General features: G+C 57.6%; 2 protein-coding genes across 2 annotated transcripts; both read right to left on the bottom strand.

Moving 5' to 3' along the window:
• Positions 1-862: 862 nt before the first annotated feature.
• PSMB5 (proteasome 20S subunit beta 5) lies at positions 863-8,426 on the bottom strand. The gene is made up of 3 exons (XM_065044356.1): positions 8,036-8,426; positions 6,093-6,399; positions 863-1,311 (listed from the first exon to the last, which is right to left on the bottom strand). Exons 1-3 carry the CDS (start codon positions 8,243-8,245, stop codon positions 878-880), a joined length of 951 nt encoding a protein of 316 aa, XP_064900428.1. The 5' UTR covers positions 8,246-8,426; the 3' UTR covers positions 863-877.
• Positions 8,427-8,537: 111 nt separating this feature from the next.
• On the bottom strand, positions 8,538-15,608 carry RNF212B (ring finger protein 212B). The gene is made up of 9 exons (XM_065044354.1): positions 15,501-15,608; positions 13,340-13,392; positions 12,599-12,673; positions 11,676-11,770; positions 10,396-10,444; positions 9,686-9,708; positions 9,552-9,598; positions 9,207-9,246; positions 8,538-9,099 (listed from the first exon to the last, which is right to left on the bottom strand). Exons 1-9 carry the CDS (start codon positions 15,598-15,600, stop codon positions 8,958-8,960), a joined length of 624 nt encoding a protein of 207 aa, XP_064900426.1. The 5' UTR covers positions 15,601-15,608; the 3' UTR covers positions 8,538-8,957.
• Positions 15,609-15,810: the final 202 nt, after the last annotated feature.

Below are 15,810 nucleotides of genomic sequence, written 5' to 3'. Positions count from 1 at the left end.
GGTCCCTATTCACCCCCCATACCCCTTAACCCCACCCCCCCCCCCCACCCCGTTCACTCTGGAACCTACTGACAACCTCCACCTCCGGGGCACTCCTGGCTCCCCAAGGGGCACTCCTGGGTCCCTCTGCTGTATCTTTGGGTCCTTTGGGGCACTCCTGGCTCCCTTGGGGCACTCCTGGGTCCCCAAGGGGCACTCCTGGGTCCCCATCACCCCCCATACCCCTTAACCCCCCCCCCTCGCCGTGTTCACTCTTGAACCTACTGACAACCTCCACCTCCGGGGCACTCCTGGGTCCCTTGGGGCACTCCTGGTCCCTAAGCAGCACCGCTGGGGATCTATGGGGCACTCCTGGGTCCCTCTGGTGTATCATTGGGGTCCTTTGGGGCACTCCTGGGTCCCCAAGGGGCACTCCTGGGTCCCTCTGGTGTATTCTTGGGGTCCTTTGGGGCACTCCTGGGTCCCCTAAGTGCCACTCTTCAGTCCCTTTGGGCACTCCTGGGTCCCCATTCACCCCCCATACCCCTTAACCCCCCTCCCGCCGTGTTCACTCTGGAACCTACTGACAACCTCCACCTCCGGGGCACTCCTGGCTCCCCTGGGGCACTCCTGGGTCCCTAAGTGGCAATGATGGGGATCTATGGGGCACTCCTGGGTCCCAAGGGGCACTCCTGGGTCCCTCTGGTGTATCTTTGGGGTCCTTTGGGGCACTCCTGGGTCCCCAAGGGGCACTCCTGGGTCCCTCTGGTGTATCTCTGAGGTCCTTTGGGGCACTCCTGGGTCCCTAAGTGGCAATGATGGGGATCTATGGGGCACTCCTGGGTCCCCATCACCCCCCCACCCCTCACCACCTGCCCCCACCCGTTCACTCTGGAACCTACTGACAACCTCCACCTCCGGGGCACTCCTGGGTCCCTTGGGGCACTCCTGGGTCCCTAAGCAGCACCGCTGGAGACCTGTGGGCCGTTCCATCGCCGTTTATTGCCCGGGGGACGCCTCCCCCTCCTCCCCGTCCCCCCCCGCGGCCGCGTGGTTCGTCCCCGTAGCGCCCCTGCAGCTCGGCCACGTTGTCGCAGGACACGCGGCGCCACCCCCGGGGCCCCACGTGGTACACGGCCACCCTGCCCCCCGAGTAGGCGTCCCTGCGCGCCGCCTGGTAGATGGCGCGGCGCGCCAGGGCGCAGGCGGCCTCGGCGGACAGCCCCGGCCGCAGGGAGCGGTCGAGGACCCCGTAGGCGTAGGTGGCACCCGAACCCACCGAGAAGGAGGAGCCGGGGACGCGGGTGCCCTCGCTGTCCACGTAGTACAGGCCTGCGGAGAGACCCATAGATTGACCCATAGCGACCCACGGATTGACCCATAGTGACCCACAGCGACCCACGGACTGACCCACAGCGACCCACGGACTGACCCATAGTGACCCACAGCGACCCACGGATTGACCCACAGCGACCCACGGACTGACCCATAGCGACCCACGGACTGACCCATAGCGACCCACAGCGACCCACGACTGACCCACAGCGACCCATAGATTGACCCACAGCGACCCACGGACTGACCCACAGCGACCCACGGACTGACCCATAGGGACCCATAGGGAGCCATGGATTGACCCATAGCGACCATAGGGAGCCATGGATTGACCCACAGCGACCCACGGACTGACCCACAGTGACCCATAGACTGACCCATAGCGACCCATGGACTGACCCACAGCGACCCACGGATTGACCCACAGCGACCCACAGACTGACCCATAGCGACCCACGGATTGACCCACAGCGACCCACAGATTGACCCACAGCGACCATAGATTGACCCATAGCGACCCATGGACTGACCCACAGCGACCCACGGACTGACCCACAGCGACCCACGGACTGACCCATAGGGACCCATAGGGAGCCATGGATTGACCCATAGCGACCCATAGGGAGCCATGGATTGACCCACAGCGACCCACGGACTGACCCATAGGACCCACGGACTGACCCACAGTGACCCATGGACTGACCCACAGCGACCCACGGACTGACCCATAGCGACCCACGGACTGACCCATAGGGACCCATGGACTGACCCACAGTGACCCACGGACTGACCCACAGCGACCCACGGACTGACCCATAGCGACCCACGGACTGACCCATAGCGACCCACGGACTGACCCACAGTGACCCACAGACTGACCCATAGCGACCCACGGACTGACCCACAGTGACCCATGGACTGACCCATAGGGACCCATGGACTGACCCATAGCGACCCACGGACTGACCCATAGGGACCCATGGACTGACCCACAGCGACCCATAGGGAGCCATGGATTGACCCACAGCGACCCACGGACTGACCCACAGCGACCCATAGGGAGCCATGGATTGACCCATAGGGAGCCATGGATTGACCCATAGCGACCCATAGACTGACCATAGCGACCCATAGGGAGCCATGGATTGACCCATAGCGACCCATGGATTGACCCATAGGGAGCCATGGATTGACCCATAGCGACCCATGGATTGACCCATAGGGAGCCATGGATTGACCCATAGGGAACAATGGGAGTCAATGGGAGTCAATGGGAGTCAATGGGAGTCAATGGGACCCATTGATCCCCATAGAGAACCATGGGGGTCAATGGGGGTCAATGGGACCCATAGAGAACCATGGGGGTCAATGGGAGTCAATGGGACCCATAGAGAACCATGGGGGTCAATGGGGGTCAATGGGACCCATAGAGGAGGACCCGGGGATGTGGGTGCCCTTGCTGTCCCCTGCCCCCCATTGACCCCACTGACCCCTGTTGATACCCACTGACCCCCATTAATCCCCATTGATTCCCATTGACCCCCATTGACTCCCACTGACCCCCATTAATCCCCATTGACTCCGATTGACCCCCATTGCCCCCATTGACTCCATTGACCCCCATTAATCCCCATTGACTCCGATTGACCCCCATTGATCCCCATTGACCCCCATTGATCCCCATTGTCCCCCATTGATCCCCATTGACTCCCATTGACCCCCATTGATTCCCATTGACCCCCATTGACTCCCATTGACCCCCATTGCCCCCCATTGACTCCTATTGACTCCATTGACCCCTATTGATCCCATTGACTCCCATTGCCCCCATTGACTCCCATTGATCCCATTGATCCCCATTGACCCCATTGACTCCATTGACCCCATTGACTCCCATTGCCCCCCATTGACCCCCATTGCCCCCATTGATCCCCATTGACCCCCATTGACTCCCATTGACCCCATTGACCCCATTGACTCCCATTGACCCCCATTGATCCCCATTGACTCAACACCTTGACCAAGACCTCAAGAGCTTCCAATGGCCACCATTGCCCCCCATTGACCCCTATTGATCCCATTGACTCCCATTGACTCCCCATTGCCCCCATTGACTCCTATTGATCCCCATTGACTCCCATTGCCCCCCATTGACTCCTATTGATCCCCATTGACCCCTATTGATCCCCATTGACTCCTATTGACCCCCACTGACCCCTATTGCCCCCCAGTGCCCCCAGCCCCACCTGGCCCCCTCTTGTCCCAGCCGGCGATCATGGTGCCCATGCTCAGCCCCATGCCCCCGGTACTGATACACCATGTTGGCCAGCAGCTTGGAGGCGGCGGCCACGAGATGGGCTCCTTGTTGCGCAGCCGGTACACCCGGCACTGGCGGCCACCAACGACCCCCGGGCCACCAACGGCTCCCACTGACCCGCATTGATTCCTATTGACCCCCATTAATCCCCATTGACTCCCATTGATTCCTATTGACCCCCATTAATCCCCATTGACTCCCATTGATTCCTATTGACCCCCATTAATCCCATTGACTCCCATTGATTCCTATTGACCCCCATTAATCCCATTGACTCCATTGATTCCCTATTGACCCCCATTAATCCCCATTGACTCCCATTGATTCCTATTGACCCCCATTAATCCCCATTGACTCCATTGATTCCTATTGACCCCATTAATCCCATTGACTCCCATTGATTCCTATTGACCCCCATTAATCACCCATTGACTCCTATTGACTCCCATTAATTCCCATTAATCCCCATTGACTCCCATTGACTCCCATTAGTCCCCATTGATTCCCATTGACTCCCATTGACCCCAATTGACTCCCATTGAACCCCCATTGCCCCCCATTGATTCCCATTGACTCCCATTGACTCCTATTGATCCCCATTGACTCCCATTGATTCCTATTGACTCCCATTGACCCCCCATTGACTCCCATTAGTCCCCATTGCCCCCCATTGACTCTCATTGATCCCCACTGACCCCCATCAGTCTCCATTGATTCCCATGACTCCCATTGATTCCTATTGACTCCCATTGATCCCCATTGACTCCCATTGACTCCCATTGATCCCCATTGACCCTATTGATCCCCATTGACTCCCATTGACCCCTATTGATCCCCATTGACTCCCATTGCCCCCAATTGACTCCCATTGACCCCCATTGATCCCATTGACCCCCACAGACTTCCATTGACCCCCATTGACTCCATTGACCCCTATTGATCCCCATTGACTCCCATTGCCCCCCATTGACTCCTATTGATCCCCATTGACTCCCATTAACTCCCATTGCCCCCCATTGACCCCTATTGATCCCCATTGACTCCCATTGCCCCCCATTGACTCCTATTGATCCCCATTGACTCCCATTGACTCCCATTGATCCCCATTGCCCCCCATTGACCCCTATTGATCCCCATTGCCCCCCATTGACTCCCATTGCCCCCCATTGCCCCCCATTGCCCCCAGCCCCACCTGGCCCCCTCTTGTCCCAGCCGGCGATCATGGTGCCCATGCTCAGCCCCATGCCCCGGTACTGATACACCATGTTGGCCAGCAGCTTGGAGGCGGCGGCCACCGAGATGGGCTCCTTGTTGCGCAGCCGGTACACCCGGCACTGGCGGCCACCAACGACCCCCGTGGCCACCAACGGCTCCCACTGACCCGCATTGATTCCTATTGACCCCCATTAATCCCCATTGACTCCCATTGATTCCTATTGACCCCCATTAATCCCCATTGACTCCCATTGATTCCTATTGACCCCCATTAATCCCCATTGACTCCCATTGATTCCTATTGACCCCCATTAATCCCCATTGACTCCCATTGATTCCTATTGACCCCCATTAATCCCCATTGACTCCCATTGATTCCTATTGACCCCCATTAATCCCCATTGACTCCCATTGATTCCTATTGACCCCCATTAATCCCCATTGACTCCCATTGATTCCTATTGACCCCCATTAATCCCCATTGACTCCTATTGACTCCCATTAATTCCCATTAATCCCCATTGACTCCCATTGACTCCCATTAGTCCCCATTGATTCCCATTGACTCCCATTGACCCCAATTGACTCCCATTGAACCCCATTGCCCCCCATTGATTCCCATTGACTCCCATTGACTCCTATTGATCCCCATTGACTCCCATTGATTCCTATTGACTCCCATTGACCCCCATTGACTCCCATTAGTCCCCATTGCCCCCCATTGACTCTCATTGATCCCCACTGACCCCCATCAGTCTCCATTGATTCCCATTGACTCCCATTGATTCCTATTGACTCCCATTGATCCCCATTGACTCCCATTGACTCCCATTGATCCCCATTGACCCCTATTGATCCCCATTGACTCCCATTGACCCCTATTGATCCCCATTGACTCCCATTGCCCCCAATTGACTCCCATTGACCCCCATTGATCCCATTGACCCCCACAGACTTCCATTGACCCCCATTGACTCCCATTGACCCCTATTGATCCCCATTGACTCCCATTGCCCCCCATTGACTCCTATTGATCCCCATTGACTCCCATTAACTCCCATTGCCCCCCATTGACCCCTATTGATCCCCATTGACTCCCATTGCCCCCCATTGACTCCTATTGATCCCCATTGACTCCCATTGACTCCCATTGATCCCCATTGCCCCCCATTGACCCCTATTGATCCCCATTGCCCCCCATTGACTCCCATTGCCCCCCATTGCCCCCCATTGCCCCCAGCCCCACCTGGCCCCCTCTTGTCCCAGCCGGCGATCATGGTGCCCATGCTCAGCCCCATGCCCCGGTACTGATACACCATGTTGGCCAGCAGCTTGGAGGCGGCGGCCACCGAGATGGGCTCCTTGTTGCGCAGCCGGTACACCCGGCACTGGCGGGCCAACAGGCGCTCCCAGAAGCTACAGTCGGCCGCCCCGCCGGCCATGGTGCCGATGAGGGAGGAGTTGATTTCTAGAACCTTCTCCACGCTCTGCGAGGCGATGTAGGAGCCGGCCGTGGCGCGGGAATCGACGGCCACCACCACGCCGTGGGGGAACTGCGGGGGAGGGGACACGGGGTTGGGGACCCAGGAGTGCCCCTTGGAGAGGGAATGGGTCGCTCCAAGGGACCCAGGAGTGCCCCGTAGATCACTAACTCCCCCCCAGAGGGACCCAGGAATGCCCCGAGGGACCCAGGAGTTCGGGAGGGGACCCAGGAGTGCCCCAGAGGGACCCAGGAGTTCGGGAGGGGACCCAGGAGTGCCCCAGAGGGACCCAGGAGTTCGGGAGGGACCCAGGAGTGCCCCATAGACCTCCAGTGCCACCCCCAGAGGGACCCAGGAATACCCCATAGACCTCCAGTGCCACCCCCAGAGGGACCCAGGAATACCCCATAGACCTCCAGTGCCACCCCCAGAGGGACCCAGGAATGCCCCAAGGGACCCAGGAGTTCGGGAGGGGACCCGGGAGTGCCCCATAGATCCCCAATACCCCGCCAAGAGGGACCCAGGAATACCCCATAGACCCCCAGTGCCACCCCCAGAGGGACCCAGGAATGCCCCAAGGGACCCAGGAGTTCGGGAGGGGACCCGGGAGTGCCCCATAGACCCCCAATACCCCCCCAAGAGGAACCCAGGAATGCCCCATAGATCCCCAATAGTGGCCCAGAAGGACCCAGGAATGCCCCAAGGGACCCAGGAGTGCCCCACAGATCACTAACTCCCCCCTAGAGGGACCCAGGAATGCCCCGAGGGACCCAGGAGTGCCCCATAGACCTCCAGTATCACCCCCAGAGGGACCCAGGAATGCCCCGAGGGACCCAGGAGTTCGGGAGGGGACCCAGGAGTGCCCCAGAGGGACCCAGGAGTTCGGGAGGGGACCCAGGAGTGCCCCAGAGGGACCCAGGAGTTCGGCAGGGACCCAGGAGTGCCCCATAGACCTCCAGTATCACCCCCAGCGGGACCCAGGAATACCCCATAGACCTCCAGTGCCACCCCCAGAGGGACCCAGGAATGCCCCAAGGGACCCAGGAGTTCAGGAGGGACCCAGGAGTGCCCCACAGACCTCCAGTATCACCCCCAGAGGAACCCAGGAATGCCCCAAGGGACCCAGGAGTTCGGGAGGGGAACCGGGAGTGCCCCACGGATCCCCAATACCCCCCCAGAAGGACCCAGGAATGCCCCATAGAGCCCCAATACCCCCTGGACATTTTTAGGTCCCTGTGGGGCACTCCTGGGTCCCTTTGGGACGGTATTGGGGATCTCTGGGGTACTCCTGGGTCCCCAAGGGGTACACCTGGGTCCCTAAGGGGGAGTTTTGAGGGTCTATGGGGTATTCCTGGGTTCATCTGGGGCACTTCTGGGTCCCCTCCCAAACTCCTGGGTCCCTTGGGGCACTCCTGGGTCCCTCCCGAACTCCTGGGTCCATGGGGCATTCCTGGGTCCCCCCCCGAACTCCTGGGTCCCTCCCGAACTCCTGGGTTCCCCCGCCCCGAACTCCTGGGTCCCTTGGGGCATTCCTGGGTCTCTGGGGCTCTCCTGGGTCCCCCCCCCGAACTCCTGGATCCCCCCCCGAACTCCTGGGTCCCCCCCCGAACTCCTGGGTCCTCCCCCCGAACTCCTGGGTTCCCCCCCCCGAACTCCTGGGTCCCTTGGGGCACTCCTGGGTCCCCTGGGGCACTCCTGGGTCCCTCACCTTGCACGCCAGGGTGGTGGTTCCGTGCAGGATCCGGATCCCGGGCCCCGGCAGCTCCCCGGGTTCGAATCCCCAACGCGGCGCCTCCAGCAGCGGGAAGCGGCCGATTTGGGGCCAAACCTCCCGATTTTGGGGCCGTTCGTCGTCATTTTGGGGGCAATCCAGCACGTTTTGGGTCTCCCATGAGTGCAGGATATTCGCCAGCGCCATCTTGGAGCGCAAAGGCTGCTGGGAGTGGCCAAAAAAGGGCGAAACGGCCCAAAAAGAAGGCGGGGAAGCGCATGCGCCGCGCTAAAGCCACGCCCAGAGGCGCGCGGTGATTGGGCGGCGCGTTGCCAAGCGACAAAAAGGGCGAACGGGGATTGGCTGGCCGCGCTGCCAAGTGGAGGGGGAGCGCGGATTGGCGGGCGCGTTGCTAAGGGGAGGGGGGAGCGGGGGAGGAAGGGGAGCGCGGATTGGTGGGCGCGTTGCTAAGGGGAGGGGGAGCGGGGTGGGTGAGGGGGAGCGCGGATTGGTGGGGGCGTTGCTAAGGGGAGGGGGAGCGGGGGGTGAGGGAGAGCGCGGATTGGCGGGCGCGTTGCTAAGGGCAGGGGGAGCGGGGGGGGAAGGGGAGCGCGGATTGGTGGGCGCGTTGCTAAGGGGAAGGGGGGGAAGGGGAAGCGCTGATTGGTGGGCGCGTTGCTAAGGGGCGGGGGAGCGGGGGAGGAAGGGGAGCGCGGATTGGCGGGCGCGTTGCTAAGGGGACGAGGGGTGGCGGACGCGGATTGGTCGGCGCCTTTGCCAAGCGGGCGCCATGTTGACTGAGGGCATGACGCGGCGCTTCCGCTTCACCAGCCAATCCGTGGCAAAGGGGCGGGGCTTGGGCAAGAGAAGGGGGGGGTGCTAACCAATGGGGTGCGGCTGAGGGGAAAGGGGGCGGGGTTTAGGCGCTGCGGTGAGCGCTGGCCAACCAGCGGGCGTGGGTGGGGAAAGGGGGCGTGGCCTCGGCGCTGGGGGGCGTGGCCCGGGGGAAAAAGGCGCGAAACGGGGGCCTCTCACCGGGGGGCGTGGCCGAGGCGGAGCGGCTGGTTTGGGGCGAAAAGAGGCGGATTTGGGGCATTTGAAGAAAGGGGCAGAAAGGGGGGGAATGGGGTATTTTGGGGTGAAAAAGGGCAGTTTTGGGGCGGCTTACCTGATGGTTTGGCTGCTGAGCTGGCGCCGCTGGGCGGGAACTGGGGAACCAGTTTGGACCAGTATAGACCAGTGACCCCCCCATTGACCCCATTGATCCCATTGACCCCATTGATCCCATTGATCCCATTGACCCCATTGATCCCATTGACCCCATTGACCCCATTGTCCCCATTGATCCCCATTGACCCCTATTGACCCCCATTGACCCCCATTGACTCCATTGACCCCATTGACCCATTGACCCCATTGCCCCCATTGACCCATTGACCCCATTGACCCCATTGACCCATTGCCCCCATTGTCCCCATTGACCCCATTGTCCCCAGTGCCCCATAGGTCTCACCGGTGCTGGCGGGGGAGGTGACGCCCACGGGCCGGGGGGCGGAGCCTCTGGGGGTGGGGTCACATGGGGGTCAGTGGGGCCGGGACCCCCAAGCGGCTGCACTTATGGGGCTGGGGGGTCGCTGGCACCGTCACCTGCTGGGCCAGACTGGGGAGAGCTGGGGGAGACAAGGCGGTTATGGGGCGCTATGGGGCCTATGGGTCCCCATGGGTCCCTATGGGTCTCTATGTGTCTCTATGGGTCCCTATGGGTCCCTATGGGTCTCTATGGGTCACTCTATGGGTCCCTATGGCTCTCTATGGGTCCCTATGGGGCTCTATGGGTCCCTATGGGTCCCTATGGGTCTCTATGGGTCAATCTATGGGTCCCTATGGGTCTCTATGGTCTCTATGGGTCCCTATGGGGCTCTATGGGTCCCTATGGCTCTCTATGGGTCTCTATGGGTCCCTATGGCTCTCTATGGGTCCCTATGGGTCTCTATGGGTCAATCTATGGGTCTCTGTGGGTCTCTATGGGTCCCTATGGGTCTCTATGGGTCCCTATGGGTCTCTATGGGTCAATCTATGGGTCTCTATGGGTCCCTATGGGTCTCTATGGGTCAATATATGGGTCAATCTGTGGGTCTCTATGGGTCTCCATGGTCTCTATGGGTCTCTATGGCTCTCTATGGGTCCCTATGGGTCAATCTATGGGTCCCTATGGGTGTCTATGGGTCTCTATGGGTCCCTATGGGTCCCTATGGGGCTCTATGGGTCCCTATGGCTCTCTATGGCTCTCTATGGGTCTCTATGGGTCAATCTATGGGTCAATCTATGGGTCAATCTATGGGTCAATCTATGGGTACCTGTGCCCGGCGCAGCTCCGCGTTCTCCCGCCGCAGCGTTTGCAGCTCCCTGGGGGGACAGAGACCCCAAAATAGGGGGAAGGACCCCAAACATGGGGGGACCCTCCCCACAGAGCACCCACAGGGGTCCCTATGGGTCTCTATGGTCTCTATGGGTCTCTATGGGTCCCTATGGGTCTCTATGGGTCTCTATGGGTCTCTATGGGTCCCCATTGGTCCCCATGGTCTCTATGGTCTCTATGGGTCTCTATGGGTCTCTATGGGTCCCCATTGGTTCCTATGGGTCTCTATGGGTCTCTATGGTTCCCATTGTTCCCCATTGTTCCCCATGGGTCCCTATGGGTCTCTATGGTCCCCAATGTTCCCCATTGTTCCCCATTGGTCGCTATGGGTCTCTATGGGTCTCTATGGGTCCCCATTGGTCTCTATGGGTCCCCATTGGTCCCTATGGGTCTCTATGGTCTCTATGGGTCCCCATTGGTCTCCATGGGTCCCCATTGTTCCCCATTGGTCCCCATGGGTCCCTATGGGTCTCTATGGTCTCTATGGGTCCCCATTGGTTGCTATGGGTCTCTATGGTCCCCAATGTTCCCCATTGTTCCCCATTGGTCGCTATGGGTCTCTATGGGTCTCTATGGGTCCCCATTGGTCTCTATGGGTCCCCATTGGTCCCTATGGGTCTCTATGGGTCCCCATTGGTCCCCATTGGTCTCTATGGTCTCTATGGGTCTGTATTGGTCGCTATGGCTCCCCATTGGGCCCTATGGGTCTCTATGGGTCTTTATGGGTCCCCATTGGTCCCTATGGGTCTCTATGGTCTCTATGGTCTCTATGGTCCCTATGGGTCTCTATGGTCTCTATGGGTCCCCATTGTTCCCCATGGGTCCCTATGGGTCTCTATGGTCACTATGGGTCCCCATTGTTCCCCATGGGTCCCTATGGGTCTCTATGGGTCTCTATGGGTCTCTATGGGTCTCTATGGGTCTCTATGGGTCTCTATGGGTCCCTATGGGTCTCTATGGTCCCCATTGTTCCCCATTGGTCCCCATTGGTCGCTATGGGTCTCTATGGTCTCTATGGTTGCTATGGGTCCCCATTGTTCCCCATTGGTCTCTATGTGTCCCCACTGTTCCCCGTGGGTCCCCATTGTTCCCCACTGCTCCCTATGGGTCCCCATTGCTCTCTATGGTCCCCATTGCTCCCCACTGCTCCCCGTGGGTCCCCACGGGAGCCTGTGCCCCCAGCGGTCCCGTCCCAGGGCGGTGGCCGCGTGGTCCCACCGCTGCGCCTCCTGCAGGTCCCGCCGGGCCCGCTGGGCCACGTCGCGCTGCCGCGCCACCCGCAGCTCGGCCTGCGCCCGCTGGAACCGCCACGCCTGCGCAGAGCGCCATGGGGGAGAGCACGGCCAATGGCACGCAGCGCGGCTGAGCCGGGACCCAGCCACACAGTGACCCCGTGACCCAGTGACACAGTGAGCCAGTGACCCAGTGACCCATTGACCCATTGACCCCATTGACCCATTGACCCATTGACCCATTGAGCCATTGACCCAGTGACCCCATTGGCCCATTGACCCCATTGATCCATTGACCCCATTGACCCATTGACCCATTGACCCCATTGTCCCCATTGATCCCATTGACCCATTGACCCCAGTGACCCCATTGACCCCCATTGACCCCATTGACCCCATTGTCCCCATTGACCCCATTGGCCCATTGACCCATTGACCCCCATTGACCCATTGACCCATTGACCCATTGACCCATTGACCCCATTGACCCATTGACCCATTGGCCCATTGACCCATTGACCCCATTGACCCCATTGACCCATTGACCCCATTGACCCATTGACCCATGTCCCATTGACCCCATTGACCCATTGACCCCATTGTCCCCATGTCCCCATTGACCCCATTGACCCCATTGTCCCCATTGACCCCATTGTCCCCATTGACCCCATTGATCCCATTGACCCCATTGGTCCATTGGCCCAGTGACCCCATTGACCCCATTGACCCCATTGACCCATTGATCCCATTGACCCCATGGACCCCATTGATCCCATTGACCCCCATTGACCCCATTGCCCCCATTGACCCCATTGACCCATTGACCCATTGATCCCATTGACCCCATTGTCCCCATTGTCCCCATTGTCCCCATTGTCCCCATGTCCCCATTGTCCCCATGTCCCGTACCTGTGACACCTGTGTCAGGGCCCGTGTGGCCGCATCCGTGGGGCTGCGGAAGAACCGGCGCTGGGCGGGATGGAGCTGGGGGGTCAATGGGGTCAATGGGGTCAATGGGGGTCAATGGGGACAATGGGATCAATGGGGTCAATGGGGACAATGGAATCAATGGGGATCAATGGGGTCAATGGGTCAATGGGGTCAATGGGTCAATGGGGTCAATGGGGTCAATGGGTCAATGGGGTCAATGGGTCAATGGGGTCAATGGGTCAATGGGGTCAATGGGGTCAATGGGGTCAATGGGTCAATGGGTCAATGGGGTCAATGGGGTCAATGGGGTCAATGGGTCAATGGGGTCAATGGGTCAATGGGGTCAATGGGGACAATGGGGTCAATGGGGTCAATGGGGTCAATGGGATCAATGGGGACAATGGGGACATTGGGGTCAATGGGGTCAATGGGGTCAATGGGATCAATGGGCTCAATGGGTCAATGGGGTCAATGGGGTCAATGGGGTCAATGGGGTCAATGGGTCAATGGGATCAATGGGGACAATGGGGTCAATGGGTCAATGGGGTCAATGGGGACAATGGGGTCAATGGGGACAATGGGGACATTGGGGTCAATGGGGTCAATGGGGTCAATGGGGTCAATGGGGGCAATGGGTCAATGGGGTCAATGGGATCAATGGGGTCAATGGGGCCAATGGGGTCACAGGGTCACGGGGTCAGGGGTCACGTGCTCACCCACCTGGCTCCCCACGGGCAGCAGGCGGCACTGCGCCCCGCACACGGCACAGGGCCCTGCGGAGAGCCCCAAACTCACCAAAACGCCCCAAAAACGCCCCAAAATCCCCCGTTCCCACGGCCCCCCACCCCCCTCACGGGGTCACGACCCCCTGCGGCCCGATTTGGGCCCAAAACGGCGCTTTTTGGGGCTTTGCCAGCTCTAAAATGCTTAAAATAGGCGGGAAGGCGTTTTCCCGCCATTTTGAACCTGAGGTAAAACGCCCTTTTTTTAGTCATTCTTGGGTTTAAAATGAGCCAAAATCCCCTTTTTTCCTCATTTTAGGGTTTAAAACCAATTAAATCCCTTTTTTGGGTCATTTTGGTGTTTAAAATGAATTAAAATCCCCTTTTTGGGTCATTTTAGTGTTTGAATTGAGGCGGGAACCCATTTTCCCGCCATTTTTAACCTGAGGTAAACCCCATTTTTTAGTCATTTTTGGGTTTAAAATGAGCCAAAATCCCCTTTTTTCCTCATTTTAGGTTTTTAAAACGAATTAAAATCCCTTTTTTGGGTCATTTTGGTGTTTAAAATGAATTAAAATCCGTTTTTGGGTCATTTTAGGGTTTGAATTGAGGCGGGAACCCACTTTCCCGCCATTTTTAAGCTGAGGTAAATCCCCCTTTTTTAGTCATTTTTGGGTTTAAAATGAGCCAAAATCCCCTTTTTTCCTCATTTTAGGGTTTAAAACCATTAAAATCCCTTTATTGGGTCATTTTGGTGTTAAAATGAATTAAATCCCGTTTTTGGGTCATTTTAGTGTTTGAATTGAGGCGGGAACCCATTTTCCCGCCATTTTTAACCTGAGGTAAACCCCCATTTTTTTAGTCATTTTTGGGTTTAAAATGAGCCAAAATCCCCTTTTTTCCTCATTTTAGGGTTTAAAACCAATTAAAATCCCTTTATTGGGTCATTTTGGTGTTTAAAGTGAATTAAAATCCCCTTTTTGGGTCATTTTAGTGTTTGAATTGAGGCGGGAACCCACTTTCCGCCATTTTTAAGCTGAGGTAAATCCCCCTTTTTTAGTAATTTTAGGGTTTAAAATGAGGCAAAATCCCCTTTTTTCCTCATTTTAGGGTTTAAAACGAATTAAAATCCCTTTTTTGGGTCATTTTGGTGTTTAAAGTGAATTAAAATCCCCTTTTTGGGTCATTTTAGTGTTTGAATTGAGGCGGGAACCCATTTTCCCGCCATTTTTAACCTGAGGTAAACCCCCTTTTTTTAGTCATTTTAGGTTTAAAATGAGCCAAAATCCCCTTTTTTCCTCATTTTGGGGTTTAAAATGAACTAAAATCCCTTTATTGGGTCATTTTGGTGTTTAAAATGAATTTAAATCCCCTTTTTGGGTCATTTTAGTGTTTGAATTGAGGCGGGAACCCACTTTCCCGCCATTTTTAAGCTGAGGTAAATCCCCCTTTTTTAGTAATTTTAGGGTTTAAAATGAGGCAAAATCCCCTTTTTTCCTCATTTTAGGGTTTAAAACCAGTTAAAATCCCTTTATTGGGTCATTTTGGTGTTTAAAATGAATTAAAATCCCGTTTTTGGGTCATTTTAGGGTTTGAATTGAGGTGGGAACCCTTTTCCCGCCATTTTTAACCTGAGGTAAACCCCCTTTTTTTAGTCATTTTTGGGTTTAAAATGAGCCAAAATCCCCTTTTTTCCTCAGTTTAGGGTTTTAAAACGACGCTCAACCCCTTTCTAAAGTCATTTCAACGCTTAAAATGCCCCAAAACCCCCATTTTTAGCCATTTTAACCCCTTTACCTCACAAACCTCCATTTCCCGCCTTCCCCCCTTTGGGGGGGGGGGGGGGGGGGGCGCTATTTTAACTCCTTTTTAACGCTAAAAACGCCGTTTTTCGCCACTTTTCGCCCCCTCAGCGACTCGACCCCCCCCCCGAGTTTCACTCAATGGGGTTTTTTTGGGCAGTTTTGGGTTTTTTTGGGCGCTTTTGGGCGGTTTTGCGGGGTAGGGGGTTTGGGGGGGGTTAGGGGGTTTTGAGGGGGGGTTTAGGGGGTTTTTGGGGGGGCTTAGGGGTTTTTTGGGGGGGTTTAGGGGGTTTTTGGGGGGGTTTAGGGGGGTTTTTGGGGTGTTTTTTTGGGTTTTCGGGGGTTTTGGGGGCGTACCGGCGGCCCCGCAGCGCTCGCACAGGACGTGGCCGCAGCTGGTGACGGAGAAGCGGGCGGCGCGCTGGCGGAAGCAGCGGTTGCAGTGGAACCAGTCCATGGGGGGGGGGCGGGGGGGGGAAAATGGGGGCGGGAGGAGCCGGAAAGAGCCGAAGGGGACCCGAGTGGAGCCGAAAAGAGCCGAAGGGGACCCGAGTGGAGCCGAAAAGAGCCGAAGGGGACCCGAGTGGAGCCGAGTGGGACCCGAGTGCCGAGCGCTCCCGAAGGCGTCCGAACCCCCCCCCGGAAACACCCGAAGGGACCCGAAGTG

The sequence above is a fragment of the Columba livia genome, chromosome 36 (assembly GCF_036013475.1).
Source record: "Columba livia isolate bColLiv1 breed racing homer chromosome 36, bColLiv1.pat.W.v2, whole genome shotgun sequence".
Taxonomy (NCBI): domain Eukaryota; kingdom Metazoa; phylum Chordata; class Aves; order Columbiformes; family Columbidae; genus Columba; species Columba livia.
The sequence above is the reverse complement of the archived record's forward strand: the minus strand, read 5'-3'. Positions and strand labels throughout refer to the sequence as shown.

What these genes read in the sequence shown, in the direction of transcription:
- PSMB5 (XM_065044356.1), bottom strand. Translation starts at nt 8,245, where the DNA reads ATGGCGCTGGCGAATATCCTGCACTCATGGGAGACCCAAAACGTGCTG. An exon ending in CCACCACCCTGGCGTGCAAG is followed by an intron (nt 6,400 to 8,035) that starts GTGAGGGACCCA and finishes CCTCCCCCGCAG; the next exon opens with TTCCCCCACGGCGTGGTGGT. An exon ending in CTGGGACAAGAGGGGGCCAG is followed by an intron (nt 1,312 to 6,092) that starts GTGGGGCTGGGG and finishes GTCTCTCCGCAG; the next exon opens with GCCTGTACTACGTGGACAGC.
- RNF212B (XM_065044354.1), bottom strand. Translation starts at nt 15,600, where the DNA reads ATGGACTGGTTCCACTGCAACCGCTGCTTCCGCCAGCGCGCCGCCCGC. An exon ending in CGAGCGCTGCGGGGCCGCCG is followed by an intron (nt 13,393 to 15,500) that starts GTACGCCCCCAA and finishes GGCTCTCCGCAG; the next exon opens with GGCCCTGTGCCGTGTGCGGG. An exon ending in TCCCCAGTCTGGCCCAGCAG is followed by an intron (nt 9,599 to 9,685) that starts GTGACGGTGCCA and finishes CCCCACCCCCAG; the next exon opens with AGGCTCCGCCCCCCGGCCCG.